The following is an 18,292-nucleotide window of genomic DNA, read 5'->3' on the forward strand; positions in this document are numbered from 1 at the left end:
CGAATTTTTAATGACTCATTTGCTCTAATCATCAAGTATAAAATAAAATAAAAACACTAAATATTATTATTAACGTAATTATAGCAGTAGTTTTATTTATGTAAAAAGCAGACGATTCAAAGTTTAAGGCACTCGTATATTTGTTTATATTAATACAATTATTTTCCTAAAAAATATTATTCTGTCGAGCTGAATGGGCTGCGCGTGCGCAGTATGAATAGAGAAGCCGTACGCGAGGCCTAGCAACAGCAAAACTCTTTCTCTTTCCTCTTTTCTTGGAGTTTTATTAATAAAAATAATATCTTACTCCGAGAGAAAGCAACACACCAAATAAATATGGAGATTGGAACGGAGATTAGCAAGAAAATAAGGGTAACTTAAACCTTTTAAAATGCTTTGCATTCGGCTCTGTTTAGCGTGCTAGCTTGAGTAACGTTACACAGTTGTTTCAATGTATGTTTGCGTGTATGTTATTACTCGCGTTTCTTTATTATTGAACGTGTTTGGAATGTTTTCTGTATTTTAAAATGGTGTAAAGAGTTTGTTTAGGTTATTATTGTGTGTTTTGATGTCATATCTTTACTAAATACCATAGTGTTATTTGAAGGACGTTGTGGGAGTATTGTGTAAATACTATGTTATATGAGCTTTCAGTACCATGATATATTTTAAAGAGCACATGTGATGGCGTCTCTTGTACATTGATACCACCACAGTGCTCTGTCAATGTTTTTGTGTGTGTGTGTGTGTGTGTGTGTGTGTGTGTGTGTGTGTTTAATACTAATGTATCAGTGCAGAAAAAGTTCTTAATTTATTCATTTTCTCCTGTAATAATGTTTTCAGGCGGCGATCAAAGGAAAGTTGCAGGAGCTCGGCGCTTATGTGGGTAAGATATCACACCAATCAGATAGACATGGTCTAGTTTTGCTCAACTGTATTGTGTTTCCGTGAGTTATTTGTAGTGTACTTGCTGCAGCAAACTGTTAACCAGAAAATCTTGTCATTTGCAAAACAGGAAGTTCAGTAAGATTTCTAGGGAATCAGATCGAAGTAGCATTTACATTTTCACTCTTGCACCTACACTGGCATGACAGAAACTGAAATGTAAAAGTACAATAGTGTGAATGAACAAACAAAATGAGTAGCATTAAAGGGTTAGTTCACCCAAAATTTAAAATAATGTCATTTATTACTCACCCTCATGTCATTCTACACCCGTAAGACCTTTGTTCATATTCGGAACACAAATTAATTTTTGATGAAATCCAATGGCTCAGTGAGGCCTCTGTTGTGAGCAAAGCCATTCAAACTCTCAAGGTCCATAAAGGTACTAAAAACACATTAAAAACAGTTCATGTGAGTTCAGTGGTTCTATCTTAATATTATAAAGCAACAAGAATATGTTTTGTGTGCCAAAAAACAAAATAAAGACTTTTCAACAATATCTATATGGGCTGATTTCCAAACACTGCTTCGGAGCTTTACGAATCGAATCAGTGGATCAGAGCATCAGAGTCACGTGATCTCAGCAGTTTAGCTGTTTGATAGGCGATCCGAATCACTGATTCAAAACAAGATTCATAAAGCTCAGAAGCAGTGTTTTAAAATCGGCCCATCACTAAATATTGTTGAAAAGTCGTTATTTAGTTTTTTTGGCACACAAAAAGTATTCTTGTGAGTATTCATGTGAGTTCAGAACCACTGTACTCACATGAACTGAGTTCATTAATTGATCTTGAGAGAGGAAATGTCATTGCTGTGAATGCAGGCCTCACTGAGCCATCGGATTTCATCAAAAATATCTTAATTTGTGTTCCGAAGACAAACGAAGCTCTTACGGGTTTAAACGACATGAGGGTGAGAAATTAATGACATTTTAATTTTTTGGGTGAACTAACCCTTTAAGTAAAATAACAGTGCAAAGTTAACAAAGAAAGTAGCAAATACATTTAAACAACAGGAAGAAATTAAACAAATGATTTGTAATCATCATTATTCAAGGTTAAATTTTCAGTAAATTCTTCCATTCTCATTTATGTCTAAATTATGTTGTATTATAAACATGATCTGTATTAAACTGTTTCTTCATTAATATGATGGTTCACTGGATTAAACATTTTACCATGTGTCTCTGTCAGACGAGGAGCTTCCGGATTACATCATGGTCATGGTGGCCAATAAGAAGAACCCGCAGCAGATGGCGGATGACCTGTCCTTGTTTCTAGGCAACAATACCATCAAGTTCACTGTATGGTAGGTGAAAGTCTGATGTTTGGTGTCGCTTTTGCTTTACTGCATGATCAAAAGTACAGTAAAACAGTGATGCTGTGAAATATTATTAAAGTTTAGAATAAATGAAAATGTATTCCTGTGATTAAAGCTGAATTTTCAGCATCATTACTCCACTCTTCAGTGTCACATGATCCTTCAGAAATCATTCTAATATGCTGATTTGCTGCTCAAAAAACGTTTCTGATTATTATCAGTGTTGATGTCAGTTAAAGAGAAGGTTAAAAACAATGACCTAAATGCTCTTTGTGTGTGTTGTAGGTTACATGGTGTTCTGGAGAAGCTGAGATCAGTTGCAGTTGGTATGTTTCATGTTGGAGACGTTGTTTACACTCACATCATGTGACTTGTTGCATCTCAAAGTGCATATTTTTACCTTAACTTTTTTCTTTTGCAGAGCCCACATCTGTCCGTCCTCCTGTTGTGCACTCAGAAACAAGCATCCCAGCAGAAAGCAAAAGGAGGGGGGCGGAGCCTCGCGCGCTCGCCGTTTCCAGCTCGCGCTCTGATAAGGTGGAGGGGCGTGTCTCGAGCTCCGCCCATGAGAACCGCGCCAGGTATTTCATTCTCACGACTTAGGGCTGTACGATATGTCAAAATAAAATTGATCACAAACTCTCACATTTTTGCATTATCTAGTAGGAGAGGCTCTTCTGAAAGACCCTCCCGACTCACATCCGCTGTCAAACCGCTGATGGAGGCATCGGCTGAAGCTGTGATTGACATCAAGCCTGACCTTGACGATGACCTCATTGGTTATGACCCCCTGGAGCAGAGCTTGACCTCAGTTCACACGCAGCCTTTATACAGCCGTTCGACAGCAGAGAGGCCTCGGCCAGCGGTGGAGTCTTCAAGACGGACGGCGGACGCTTACAGATCCACAGACGTCACGAGAGGTCAGGAAAGGTCAGGATCCAGCCATGAGCGGGGCTATAGGAGCTCAGCAGAGAGCAGCAGGGTGAGTGAATTTCGATTCATTGAAAGCATCAGTTCAGTCATGCTCTGTCATCACCTCAATGAATGTCATCCTTCTGGCAGGATTTGTACCGGAAACGAAAGGCGCCCATGGCCAGTTCAGTGGTTCGGGTTCACAGAGGTCATGAACGCGGGCAGGAGGCTGATGAACTGGATGAGGAGGAGGATGAAGACGAGGAGGACTATGGTATGGCTAGCAAAGTGTCTCTACCATCGAAACCTGAGCGCAAGTACGTCCCTCTCTGAGATGATAGCAAACACATTTTTGAAATGCTAATACGAATATTATTTTCAAGATGGATTGTTAACTTATTTTGTGTTTTGTGTGTTTTCGCAGGCCTTCTCTCCCACCAGCCAAACAAGCCAACAAAAATCTGATCCTCAAAGCAATCTCAGAAGCTCAGGAATCCATCAACAAGACTACTACATACACAGGTTCAACATTTAATATTACAATAACAATAGTTTTAACTCCACACAGTGCATTTATTAAATATTGAACTGAAATGGGACCTATTCAGCTGATCTTTTTGTATCATTTATTATTTATTTAACTGTTAAATAATTTTTTTCATGGGCTTCACTTTTTGACTTTCTTTGTGTCTTGGGTTTTTTCCATTATGCACATCATGTACCTACCTAGACAAAACAAGAAGTAGTCGTCCTTGGACACACTGACACTCTCACACACAAACAGAACTTGAAGCAACACACACAGATTTAGGCACATACATTTCTTACTTGTTATGATATTTCTTGAAATGCCATACATGATCAGGTTTGATTCTTAAGTCGTATGATTGGAAGCTCAAGCCATCCTGGAGATTGTTGTTTGACCTATGTCTATAAATATGACCCTTCTTCCTGAATATCCTTTTTTGAATTGGCTTTTTTATATATTATTATTAATTTAATGTGCTTTTGTAATTTTTTTTATTATTATTATTTCAGGTTTAGTTTTTATATATTTCCCGTTTGTAATTTTAGCATTATAATTTAAGTTATTTATTATCTTTTCTAATTTTTGTTTAATTTTAAGGGGTTATGCCCAAAGTCACTCCAACAGGAGTTATTCTCAGTATCAGTGTCACTGTTTCTAAACTCTCTGAAACGCCTCCATTGTAGTCTTGAGTTTTCTTCCAGGAACAAACATGTCGCAATATTCCTCATTTAAAGTCGCCATGAAGTTTTTTGGCTTTTAGTATGAATATATTATCCTTACTGTTATCCATAAGCTAGTGTGCTGCAAAACAAGATAAAAGCATTCAACACAAATATGGATCAATGATTTTGATGACGTCATTCTGCACTTCAAATTCTCATCAGATCTTCTGTCCAATCAGATGCTCTCTAGAATCTAAAGCGTCCTGCCCTATACATTATAAATAGATGCTGAAATCGGTTACTTGTTCACACATTTACTATTTTCTACATGGTGAAAGGCACATAGTGCACTATATTGATGATAGGGAACGATTCAGACAGTGTAAATACGCTTTCCATTGAGGCGAATGAAGCCTTGTTTAACGTTAGTGTCATGCAAAACGCAGCGTACACAGTCCACTCCAGCTCAGAGACGTGATAGCACAGAGCGGATCGTATGTGTGAGTCGCCGCAGACCAGAAAACGTATCGGACCCATTTGAATTCTGCTCAGAATGCTATATTTTAAAGAGATATGAAGGAGATGAGGAGAAATAGTTAGCGATTAGAAGGAAACTGAGGCTTTACCGAGCTCAATACCGAGCTGTGATATAAAGGAAATGCTATTGCTATTTTTAAAAAGGGGAGGAGCTGTCCGATATGTCCTGCCCTGTCTTTCAGTTCATCAACACATTGAATAATGCTGCACATTCCAAGACACTTCAGTGGGCCTTGAAATAATTCCTGCCCAAGGCATATGCAAAAAAGGGATGGGACCTGGTTGAGTTGAGTTAGTGTGTTGAAACTCACGGTTATGGAAGCGGTTGACTTATCAAAACACACTGGTGTAGGTGACCAATCTGAGCACATTGCAATTTGGAAGGAGGGGATTCATAGATACAGGAACTAAACAGACTTGGAAGGGAGGTGCTTTAACAATGCAAAATATGTGAAAAACAATGTTCTAAAACACTCAAGCATTAAAAACCTATATTTTTCTAAAAAAAAAAACAAGAAAAGTTGAAAAAGGGCATAATGGGTCCCCTTCAAGTTTTCTTCTAATATTTATATTTCTTTTATCTCAGCTTTATTTCAATGAACAGAAATGTTTTTAAAAGTTTTAGTTAATGATAATAACTTTGGTCTATTTTCTCATGTCCAGTTCCCCAGCGGCAGACGGTCCCTGTTGCACCACGAACACGTTCGGCCAGTGACGAGATGAGTAACGCTGCAATTCGATTGGTCCAGGAGCACCTGCATGCTCTCACACCCCAGGAGACACTGCACAATAGTGAGCATCTGTTGCTTAAAGAAGTATTGTGTCGTCACAAGGAAGTAAAAATCAGACTACACATTTCTTTCTCTTCTGTGTTTTGCAGCCCAGTCCAGAGCTTTAGCATCTCGTCTGCAGTTGGAGCTTCCAGAGGAGGACAGCCGAGAGCAGCTCGGTGAATACGGTAAGAGATATGACCCCTAATAGCTAAGTACATCTTTGGCCCAATCCCAATTCTATTTTATACCCCTTCCCCTTCCCCTTCCCCTTGCCCCTTGAAACAGAGTGTCAAGGGGTAGGGCTGAAAATATTCCCCTAGAAATGGGACACCACTACTAGACCGTTACACGTCAGCATAAGGCGTTGCTAGCTCCTACGTCATAGATGCGCCGATGTTTATCACACACTTCTAAAGGCCAATTCACACCGCACCGTCAACACTCGTCTGTTGGAGTTTGTTGGATCGGTGTGATACCCCTGTTTGCGTCTGTTGGAGTCGGTTTTCACCCGACTGAACATGTTTAATCAGCGTTTGTCGGGTCGTGGAATGTCTGCGCGGTGTGAAGTTTTCCAACAGACGGCAACAAACTCTGACGTAATCTGACCTGGCCACGAACCGTTGCCATGACGATGAGGCAAGTCCCCTGCAAAGACAGCTGTTTGATCGCACCCGTGCCTCACACACAACACAACAAAGCAGTGGAAACCTGACATCGCAGCTTGTTCATTATAAAAAATAAAATATACAAAAGGTACAATAGTCCATAGTGCAATCCGTGCCATTCAGCAAGAGCAGCTGCTCCACTTCACCGAAAGAGAGAGGTAACGTTAACCACTATGAGAGCAATGCAGGTTTACCTTCAGTTTCGTTTTTAATAATTCGTTTTGGCTTGTTTAGCTACATAGTTGTATATGCTTATGGGTCTCGTTAATAAAAAGGGTCACGCTAAAAAAGCCTTAAGATGCCATCGATAGCTGTAGTGATCTCTGTTGCTTGGGTGACAGCTATTTTTTTGCATTTGTCTTCAGTTCTTCGCATGAGACAAAGGAGACGAGCCTGCGTGTTTCCTCAGGAGTCCCTGGTTGATACAGAACATACAATACTGATGAATAAGCACGCAAACTGAAAGCACTTTTTGTTTATATCATGTAACGTAACGTATTTATGGACGAAACCACAACAAAACAATACATTAATCAGACATGCGGCAAAAAGAAAATGTTAGCTGCCACTGGATTTGAATTTATGTTGTCAAATCAACGCGGGTTTCAATAAAATATAAAAAAAAAAAATTGTTGTGGAATTATAAAGTAAAAAAACATTAGCGAACTGTTTTCATATCGATTTTAACAAATCTGTTTTCGGAGAACATAACCGTATACATGAACACAAGATTAAAGGCAACATAAAACAAGTTATTATTTATTACTAAAATACTGTTTACCGTAAAAAAATACTTAGATTTATGGGTCTCTCTGCTCGCTTGGTCGGCCATGTTGGAAATTTATCATACCCCTTCGTCTGAAGTGTGGTCCCGAAAAATCTTCGTTTGAAGGGCTACCTGGCCCTTCCCCCTACCCCTTCCCCTCCAACCAAATGAGAATTGGGACACCCCTACCCCTTCACATGAACGCGCGACACAAAGGGGAAGGGGTAGAATTGGGATTGGGCCTTAATTGTTCTATGGATGTCATTCAGTCACATTCTGTGAAGCTCAGTCGTCTCATGTAGCCAGACCTTTGACTAAATGGTCCGCAATATGCAACCGCCCACGTAGACAGGAAGAGACCATCTGAGCAATGTGTAAAGCACCTAACCAGTTGTTTTTTATGTGGCATTTAGTTATTTGAATATACACTAGCATTCAAAAGTTCAGGGTCAGTAAGGTGTTTTTTTGTATTCAGTAAGGATGTGTTAAATTGTTCAAAGGTGACAGTAAAGATTCTAAATTACAAAAAAATCTTTCAAATAAATGCTGTTCTTTTCTATTCATCAAAGAATCCTGAAAAAAATGTCAAGGTTTCCACAAAAATAAACTGTTTTCAACATTGATAATATTCAGAAATGTTTCTTGAGCAGCAAGTCAGCATATTACAATGACTTTCCAAAACCAGCCCCCAAACTTTGAACAGCAGTGTACTAACTCAGACTTGTGGTTGTTTTGATTCAGAGCTGCAGGTTTTAGAGGCGGCGAGACTCAAGGCTCTGGACACACGTTCGTTCATCATGAGGAAACCAGAGCTGGAACAGACTCCACCAGTCAGGAGCAGGCTTACTACTGTCAATCAGACTGAAGACCCGCCCACCACATCCAGAATGGTGCAGGCCAGGTACATTCAGATCTGTATTTTTATCCATATACGGTATTGTACAGTAAAGTTTGAGGTTGGTAATATTTTTTTAAGTTAAAGACATCTCTTTTATTTGATCAAACATACAGTAAAAAAAGTGATTTTGCAAAATATTATTACAATTTACAACAACTGTTTTCTGTTTGAATACGTTTTAAAATATAATTTATTCCTGTGATCAAAGCTGAATTTTCAGCATCATTACTCTAGTCTTGAGTGTCACATGATCCTTCAGAAATTATTCTAATATGATTATTTGCTGCTCAAGAAACATTTCTGATTATTATCAATGTTAAACAGTTGTGCTGCTTCAGATTTTTGTGAAAGAAACATACATTTTTTCAGGATTTTTAATGAAAAGGTTTTTTTTTGTTTTTTCAAATTAGTATTTATTTGAAATAGAAATATTTTGTAACATAAATGTCTTTACTGTGACTTTTGATCAGTTTAATGCATCCTTATTGAATAAAGTATTAAACTGATGGTAGTGTTTATGCTCACATCTGGTTCTCTTCCCACACAGAGAGAGAGCGGAGGGCGCGGGCGGCTCGAGTCCAAAGTTTATCGTGACATTGGATGGAGTTCCCAGTCCGTTAGCCAGCCGCACAGATCAGGAGATGGAGCCTGAGGACGAGTTCAACACGACCTCTGACCTTCCGGAAAATGACAAACCCAAACCTGCCGTCCACCTCAGACTCGGCACTGAATTTATAAACACTGGCGGTAAGATAGCTATCTAGGCATCTTGTACTAACAATATCAGTGTATATCACAATACAGCTGTGTTTTTTTTTTCTGGAAAATGTATCCCCTAAAACCCAATTTTTTTTTTTTTTTTTTTTTTTTTTTTTTTAATTTAGCATTTTTTTCATGTCATTATATTGTTTAGAGTATAAGAAACAAATGAAAAAATAAAATTTTTTAAAAATTATATTTTATTCATATGTTATGATATGTCCTCTGTAGTGGACACCAGGACTAAGTTGTTTAAAAAATAAAATGACATGAAATGACATTTATAGGCAAAAACAATGTGATTTTTTTTTTTTTTTTTTTTTTTTAATCACCAATGAATTTTTAGGCTTCAATGTTGTTTTTAACCAAACTATGTATAAAGATGATTCTCAACTATGTTATGAAACATATAATGGAATTAATTGATATACCATTTTACTTTATGCAGTATGAGGGTAAAATGGCCATACATCGGTTTTCCCATTCAATACAATGTATCTATACACTGTATCTAATTTGCATATTAATGTATTCTTGGAGCAACATGCAATAAAAAAAGAAGTGTAATAATGGGAGCAATAATTGGCAACATTTTCATCATAATATCTAATAATTAATAGGAATATTGACATATAATTTCTTTCCCTATTCACTTGTTGTGTCTCCTAAAATGCCTGATAAACATGATTTAAGTCCTGGTGTCCTCTACAGTGAACATGTATGAAATCATTGTTCTGTTTCATAACAGAAAGTCATATTTTGATTTGAAACCCCATAACATTTTCCTGAGATGTTGATTTATAATAAACAATTTGAAAATTAATCCGATTTAAATAAATTTTAAATTTAATCACAAAATATTATCATATTTCCATAATAGTGCTAATTTTCATTTTCAGTCATAGTTAAAGACCAAGAAGTTGTTGTTGTAATGGCTAAACCTAAAAAAATCTGGTATCTCTGCAAAGCCCTGAATGTGCTCTTTACAGGACATCCAGACTTAAAACTGTGACATGTATGTATCACTAAAATATAATGTCCACTACAGAGGACAGAAGTCTATTCCTGGGTCCCAGGAGGATATAACACACAACTATGTGTGTTTTTGATGATCAGTAAGAAGTTAGGGTTATTGAGCAATTGCTCATTATTTTTCTGTAGTAATGACCATTATGTCAGCTTAATTTTAATACAAAACCCGAAACATTTTTGTAATGTAGTCATGTGACTCATCATTTATTCTAGCTGTAGTCAACATTCCTCTCCAATTTGTGCCCTGCTCACCCTCATTCTGTCTTTCTCCTGCAGATAGAGAGATGGATGAGCTGGAGGACATGGACACAGAGCCGGTTCAGGCTAAACGGCAGAAACTTCCAGAACGCTGCAAGTTCTGGCCTGCGTGCAAGAGCGGAGACGAGTGTTTGTACCATCACCCCAACACACAGTGCAAGTGAGAACATATTAAAGAGGCCATATTATGCCCTTTTATAAAATCTTGTTTTTGGGCTCTACTAGAGTAGGTTTTCAAGCTTGAATGTTTAAAAAACACATTATTTTTCACGTATTTGACATTGTTGCAGCTCCGCTCTTCCCAGTCTAGTTTAGTTCCTGTCTCTATGAAGCCCCTCTTTCTGAAAAGTGCAATGTGCTCAGATTGGTAAGCTAGAGTAGTGTTGTGATTGGTCAACCATAGTGTTTGGGGAAAAGTCACACCCCTTACCATAACTGAGTTTTAACACACTACTAACTCAACCAGGCCTTCCCTCCTTAATAGAAATTATTTAAACAAGGAATATTGTCTTGAAGGCGGCTTTAGTCCGGTTCGCTTGAACGGTAACCACTGGACTGCCAGCACATAAAACCTTCTACGGGATGTTTTGCATATCAAATTCACTGATTTGAACAATATATTTCAAGACAAATTCAGCATTTTATTTCATGAGCACTGAGACTGTGTCTTGTGAACCTCCTTCAAGAAACGTGCATGTTGGACATGACGAAACTATCCTAATTATACAGCCCTCCTTAAGAACAACTAGATGCAGTGACTGTAATATTTTTGTATGCTATGTAGCAATGCGTAATACATATTGTTTTTGGTTCTGTTGCAGAATGTTTCCCAACTGTAAATTTGCAGACAAATGTCTGTTTATTCATCCAAACTGTAAGTTCGATGCAAAGTGCACCAAAGCAGATTGTCCATTCACACACGTCAGCAGAAGAGTCAACGGCAACCCTACAAGAGCAGGTGTGTAGGACGAAGATAAACTACATGGGAATGTGTTAAATGCCACTTTGATACAGCTGCTGACTTGTGACCTCTGACCCTGTAGCTCCAGCTCCAGCCAGCAGCGTGTGCCGTTTCTTCCCAGAGTGTAAAAAGCTGGACTGTCCGTTCTACCACCCCAAAGTGAGTTTTACATCAGCTGGTTTCACTTTGAGGGGTATATTTTTATTATGTGGTGTTCAATAGTTTCAGTGAACTCATATAAAGCTGAAATCTGATGTAGATATTTACACACATTAGAATGATTTCTGAAGGATCATGTGACACTGAAGACTGGAGTAATGATGCTGAAAATTCAGCTTTGATCACAGGAATAAATTATTTTTAATATACATTGTATAAAATAAATTGTAATATTTCACAATTTTACTGTATTTTTGATTAAATAAATGCAGCTTTGGCGAGCATTAGAAACTTCTTGGTAACACTTTACAATAAGGTCTCATTTTTTTAAATTAAAGCATTAACTAACAATGTATACATTTTTTGTATATATTAACAAAAAATTTTAATTTGTAAAAAATAAGTGTTGCCAGTTTTTTTTTCTTTTTTCTTTTTTTCCCAAAAAAATTAAATCTTTATTATTTCAAACTTTAAACTGATACATAAGTCAACATAAAATCAAAATTGACAGTGTTTACTTACTCTTTGTGCCTGTTATTCCATATTGGGATTTAAGAATCTTATGTTTTAATGCATTTTGACTCCGATGCTAATAGTACTTGTTCATATGCTCTTCTCTTAATATATTTTGCAGCCGTGTAGATTTGCGGCGCAGTGTAAGCGAGCAGATTGTACTTTCTACCATCCAGCAGTGGCAGTGCCGCCCAGAAGTGCTCTGAAATGGACCAAAACACAAAGCAGGTACAGCAAACTCTGTTTGAGATTTACCTGTGAACCGAACTTCTGTAATGACTAATTTTCTGTTTCTTTCCCCACAGTTGAGAAACAATCGAGTGATGAATGAGCTGCAGTGTTTCTACAGTTCATGCAGAGCTTCCTCTGTCTCCTCTGATATAAATCTGAACATTTGTTTTGTGCTTTTATGTTTTTTTGATTTTTAAAACAAACGAATTTTATAAAATTCTACTTTCTGTAAACTGTTTGCAGAATATCTTTTGTGTATTAAATGTCAACAATACACACACATGAATGTCGTCTTCACTTAGTGATCCACACAGTTACATGTTTACAATCTCAGAAGTTTTGAATGCCAAAGTGTGACACAAACATTGCGAGTCAGAGATTCTTTATTTTCCAGACTAAAGTTCATGATCTTCAGGGTGGTAAAGTTCACTCATCAAACGGTAAATGTACGATGGAGCGTTTCCACCGATGTTTGAGATGAACAGTGTGATGAGCTCAGGAGGGACGTAGTCAAATACCGGACAGTGAGCGTTGACCTTAGATAAGATCTCACCTGGAAACAGAACAGCGTTATAAAAGGCCATGTGATGCTATTTTAAAAAGTCATTATTTTGTTTATTGGGTGTACTAGAGTAGGTTATCATGCTTTAATGTAGTAACGGAAGAAACAAACAAACTTTGAATCAATTGAACAAATTGCTTTGCAAAATGATTCACTGTTTCACAACGGCACATATTCTGGAGTCTGCAATGCACCTCTTTGAAGTAGTTTGAGTAATCAGATTTAAATTAGTCTCAAATGCATTTCGGAGGACATTTACACCTGGTCTTTTCACGATCGCATAGCTATCAAATCAGAGAAAATGCATGAAGTGATCAGGTGTAAACAGACCCACTAAGGAAAGGCACAACAATAAATGGCCTCTGAGTAATAAACAGAAAAAAAATACCAGGTGTTCAACTTATTTTGGGCTTTTCATAACTTTAAAATTGTAAATCTTTTCATGAAAAGGAGTAAAATGTTGCTGTGTGACATTACCTTCAGTGAAGGGAAGAACTTCATGTGGTGAAACAAATTTGTGAAACGTGTCCTCCTCGTTAGGAAACTACAACAACAAAGACAAGTTAATCCTCAACAGTATTTGCAGGATCTTATCTACTGACTGCACGGTGTGACCGATACCTGCGGCGAGAGCTTGAACATGGGAGCGCACACAATGAGAGGAGTCGAGTGATGCTTTGCAGCCAGAGCCAGTGTATGTGTGCCATTAAGCGCCCGCAGACCCCCGTTAGCCAGAACCGTCTGTGTGCCGATGATGACCTGAACAACACACACACACACACAGAAACAAGTGATTTAATTATTTAAAAGAAACTAAAGCCGCCTGTGTATGACTAACATTAAACAAAATAATCATGTTTCAGGTATGTGATAACATTTATAGTTGTGTGAATTATTATATCTTGAATATTCTATTGGTCCATCATGCATCAATCCTTTATTTCACCTTATTGACTCTTGACATTACAGCGAAAATGGCAGCATCTGGGATGACCGTTGTCTCAATGTCCTCTTTGGAAAGACTTGTGGCCATTTCATGCCCCTGATGGACAAAAATGAGTTTGAGTTTAGTCAAAATATTTTCAAGGACCTAAAAGTTTACACCACAACCAAATACACTTGCTTAAAACAAATGTGAAGTTAACCTCATAACCTGTTAAAATGCTCACATAACACCTTTTTTTATAAATAATATTAATAGAATAAATATTATTAGATATTACTATTTAATATATTTTTAAATGTTATTAAATTGTAAAATTGAATATTATGCATTTATTAATAATGATAAATTAATAGTACATTAAAATGTTTAATATTTATTATATATATATATATATATATATATATATACACACACACACACACACACACATTTAAATATATTTTATTATTAATTTATTATGTATTTATTATTGACAAGAACTTAATAATTAAAATGTTTAATTTTTATTTTCAGTAATTAATCCTTTATGTTATTTTATATTATAAATTATTAAATAATAGATTATTTAATAATTATAATATAAAATATTTATATTAAACTTATTAAACATTTAAATATACTGTTATTATAATTAATGCATTATGTATTTATCAATGATGAACTTCATAATAATAATTAAATGTTAATAATTATTTATTACATTATATTTAATAATTTCTTCAATAATTAATAATTTATATTATTTTATATTAAATAATATATTTAAAAATAATGTTATATATATATATATATATATATATATATATATTTATAAACGATTATTAAATGTTAATGTTAAATGTTAATATTATTAGTATTATTAATTTATTATCATTATTAAATAATGACTAGAACTTAATATTAAAATGTTTAATAATAATTATTACATTATAATTATTATTTTATAAAGTATTAAATAATTGTATATTATTTAATATTATATAAATATTATTATAATAGTCTAATAATAATAAATAATGATTAAAAATTATTGTAATGTATAATGACAGTGTTGTTTATTTTTGGCTGTATGTTCTGCCATTATTAAATCTGCCAGCATTGTGATATGTTTTCCAGAGCTGCTTTAGTAAAACACAATGCTCACCTGACAGAAGGGCGCACACTCTGCAACGATAACATGGAATTTGCGTTTCCGCGCTGCGTCTTTCAGGAACGCTTCCACCGTTCTGGAGCGGCCGATGGTCATGATGACCTCGTTGGAGTGGATGTGCTCCAGCGCCTGCATGGAGATGTTGTCTGTGGTGCCCTCTAAAATCACAGGCAAACTTTTAACCAATTATACAGTCAAACATATTCAGCATTACAAGAACATTCACTACTGGACAGAAGAGCAAGCTGGATCATCTTATGGATTCTCACCCAGTTCTGTCAGCAGCTCGTTGATGGCTTCAATGACGTTGGCTTTGAGATGAGCGAAGTGCTGTCTGAAGTTGTCCTCACTGGATCCTCCAGACGTCAGCAGCTTATGCAGAGATTCCTGCTGATCCGTCTCCTCACTGCTGCCTCTGGACCTGAGGAGAGACACATGATCTCCTGATGATTCAAACTGTTCACCTAAAAATGAAAAGTTTGTCATTGCTTCTAAACATGCTACTTGGAGTTATTTGAACCTTAAAGCTACACTATGTAACTTTACGCCCTCTAGCGGAAGAATATTGTTTAGTAATCACGTGAGTTGTGCTTCGGAGGTTACATATGATCGAATTATCAGTGCAAATGTCACTAACAACATCAAAACTCTCACGATAATGAAAGGCGGATATCTGAAAAATATGTCTTAGAGGGTTAGTAGCTTATAAATGCTGTTGTTTTGACTTGTTGAAATAAATTGTTTTAAAATAACATGACAAATGTTTGGCACTGCTTACATTAGACAACATTTGCTATACTTGGAGCTAGAAATTGACAAGGCTATTTATAGGCAAATAGACCAGCTCATTTAGAGATTAGTATTGTTACCAACATAAACATTGCACTGTAAATGTGATGCTATGCAAACTACCCTGATCTTATTTCTTTAATTTATGGATATGTGCATAAAAACGTGCGGACTAATATAGGGGTCTAATGTTGGCAAATAGGTAACACAACAGCCATGTATCTTTCCAAATATTATATAATTGTACTGTAAAGTCAACAGTCTGTAATCTCCACTGATACCGTGATAGGATTTAATGAAACAGCTTAGATAGATCCAAATCTAACTTCAAAAAGGAAATCAAGAAATATTCATGCATTCAAATTGAAGGGAAAAGATTAGATTTTAGATTTTGTCCCTCTAGTGGACAAAATTACAAAATTTGTATTATAACACTCTTCTGTCATTTGCATTGAGAAAATGCTGAAATTTGGATTGGCTGGCTATGAAGCTTCATAGCGTTATGAATCTTTTGTGTCAAATGAGCGGTTCGGAGCGCCAAAGTCACGTGATTTCAGCAATTTGGCTGTTTGACACGCGATCCGAATCATGATTCGACATAAAAGATTTATAACGCTCCGAAGCTTCCTTTTTTTTTTTTTGCGCACCAAAAATATTCTCGTGGCTTTATAATATTAATATTGAACCACTGTACTCACATGAACTGATTTAAATATGTTTTTAGTAACTTAATGGATCTTGAGAGAGGAAATGTCATTGCTGGCTTTGCAAATCTCACTGAGCCATTGGATTTCATCAAAAATATCTTAATTTGTGTTCCGAAGATTAACGAAGGTGTGGAACGGCATGAGGGTGAGTAATTAAAGACATTATTTTCATTTTTGGGCGAACTAAACCTTTAATATATTAGTGTAAGGAAAGAGGGAATGAAGTTATAAGGGCTATTTCAGATACACACCTCGCATATTCTTCTCGAATAATCTTCAGCACCCTGCGGACCATGTTACCGACGGTGGTCTCTGACGGCTGCGCTGCTGTCATCCGCCGGCCCTCCTTCCGTATGATTTCCATCAGCTCACCTGAAAAAGGACACCAGTGACTTCAAGATCAAGGTTCGAGGAAAAGTTTAATAATGTCAAGTAAATTTAAAAATGTAAAAAATAAACAATAGATATCAGATTAAAATTAGACTCAAATAAATAAACAAATTATATTTGAAATAAATAAACAATGAAAATGTAAAATAAATAAGAAATAAAAAGCAGATTAAAATAAAAAGGAAAAAAAAACACTTAAAAAGCGTCACCTATCAATGGCATCATACCCTCGATTACCGGTTTTATTTTGTAGAAACCATGGAAACACCAAAGAAGCTTTAAAATAGGGCTGTCAAATGATTAATCGCGATTAATCGCATACAAAATAAAAGTTTGAGTTTGCATAATATATGTGAGTGTACTGTGTGTAATTATTATGTATATATAAATACACATAAATTAATGTATATATTTAAGAGAAATATGTTATTTATGTACAAAATATTTTTATTTATATATAATATAAATTATATAAAAATATAAATAAATACATATACTTATATTTCTCAAATATATACATGAATGTGTAATTGTAATTTATTTATTGTAATATATTAAATACAATAATAATATATTGTAATATATTGTAATTGTGAAATTGTATTTATATATACATAATAATTACACACAGTACACTCACATATATTAGGCAAACTCAAACTTTTATTTTGTATGCGCGATTAATCGTTTGACAGCCCTACTTTAAAATATTATGTTTTATTAGACAAGGGAACAACTGTTTGGATACATTTAAAGACAGAAAACGAATCATTGTTATATAGCTCAACACAGTTGGTCTTATTGTTTGAATCTCATTTTCTTGATTTACTGCTAGTACCGTGTTTTTCCATGACTAATATCGTCTTACTGCAGCGTCTCATAGCAGCCGCTGAGCGAACGAAGAGAGTAACGTTATAACATCATTTCCAGCACACTCAAATGTATCTAATATGATAAACAGCGCTGCATTAACCCACGTATACTTGACCGGAAGAAGCAGAAGCAGCGACTGTGGCATAATAAAAGTTAGTAATCGCTCCAGTGGCCTCGTTCTGCTCGCACAGCAGAGATCATACTACAATAAAGTTAATAATCTCATCTATGAACATGATTTCTGCCCGAGTCCCATCGGATTCTTTTCCACCAGCTGTGAGGTGAAGACGACATCTCATGTTACGCCTTTGTTTTGAATATGCGACCTCTAGCGGCGAAAAATTACATATTGTGCCTTTAAATAAATAAATAATAAAAATTAGATTAAAATTAACAATAAATAGGCTACATATAACAGGAAGTAGAAAAACAATGTAACTAAATAGAAACTAAATATTTTTAATATAAAAATATTAATTATAATAAATAATAAAACATTTTCCCCTACATATGGAAGCTTTATACATGAAAATATATAGCTGCCTTTTAAATTTCAATGCACAGTGAATGATGTAACAGTAGCAGTGTGTCATGCAAGATACGACCAGCACTGGAGCAGCGCTCGGGCTCTGATCCGGTCTCTGGTTCTCATGGTTCTCCCTCACCTGCGTTACTCCAGCGGGCCTGTGCGGTGATTCTGCGGAGTAAAGCACTCGTTTCTCGGGCAGTTTCCGCGGAGCCCCGGAGGGATCCTGCCCCGCTGCCGCAGCGCTTCAGCTCGGACAGAAACGACTCAATGCGCTCGGACAAATCCGTCTCTTTATCAGCGCCAGGCATTTTTATTTGTGTTTTAATAAAGCGCTGATTCAGACCGAGTTTCTCCTGACAGCTTGAACGCTCACGGAACCAGACAGAAACCTCCTCCGGGTCATGAGTCCGGCTCTTCTTCTGCTGT

General features: G+C 36.1%; 2 protein-coding genes across 4 annotated transcripts; one reads left to right on the forward strand and one right to left on the reverse strand.

Moving 5' to 3' along the window:
• Positions 1-224: 224 nt before the first annotated feature.
• Positions 225-12,128, forward strand: zc3h14 (zinc finger CCCH-type containing 14). Of its 3 annotated transcripts, XM_067384371.1 has the most exons (17): positions 225-372; positions 844-886; positions 2,139-2,253; positions 2,551-2,591; positions 2,687-2,846; positions 2,929-3,247; positions 3,328-3,494; positions 3,602-3,699; positions 5,569-5,697; positions 5,786-5,863; positions 7,851-8,010; positions 8,555-8,754; positions 10,075-10,216; positions 10,878-11,014; positions 11,100-11,176; positions 11,811-11,917; positions 11,995-12,128. In XM_067384371.1, exons 1-17 carry the CDS (start codon positions 337-339, stop codon positions 11,996-11,998), a joined length of 2,013 nt encoding a protein of 670 aa, XP_067240472.1. In that variant the 5' UTR covers positions 225-336; the 3' UTR covers positions 11,999-12,128. The 3 variants fall into 3 exon arrangements, with proteins under 3 accessions (XP_067240472.1, XP_067240469.1, XP_067240470.1); XM_067384368.1 differs by lacking the exon at positions 11,995-12,128 and having other exon boundaries at positions 11,811-11,981; XM_067384369.1 differs by lacking the exon at positions 11,995-12,128 and having other exon boundaries at positions 2,932-3,247; positions 11,811-11,981.
• Positions 12,129-12,315: 187 nt separating this feature from the next.
• Positions 12,316-18,292, reverse strand: eif2b2 (eukaryotic translation initiation factor 2B, subunit 2 beta). Its single transcript, XM_067384372.1, has 8 exons — positions 18,003-18,292; positions 16,326-16,446; positions 14,848-14,999; positions 14,573-14,736; positions 13,429-13,524; positions 13,104-13,241; positions 12,960-13,026; positions 12,316-12,473 (listed from the first exon to the last, which is right to left on the reverse strand). The coding sequence occupies exons 1-8, from the start codon at positions 18,172-18,174 to the stop codon at positions 12,316-12,318; spliced, it is 1,068 nt and encodes a 355-aa protein (XP_067240473.1). The 5' UTR covers positions 18,175-18,292.

The sequence above is a fragment of the Chanodichthys erythropterus genome, chromosome 4 (assembly GCF_024489055.1).
Source record: "Chanodichthys erythropterus isolate Z2021 chromosome 4, ASM2448905v1, whole genome shotgun sequence".
Taxonomy (NCBI): Eukaryota; Metazoa; Chordata; class Actinopteri; order Cypriniformes; family Xenocyprididae; genus Chanodichthys; species Chanodichthys erythropterus.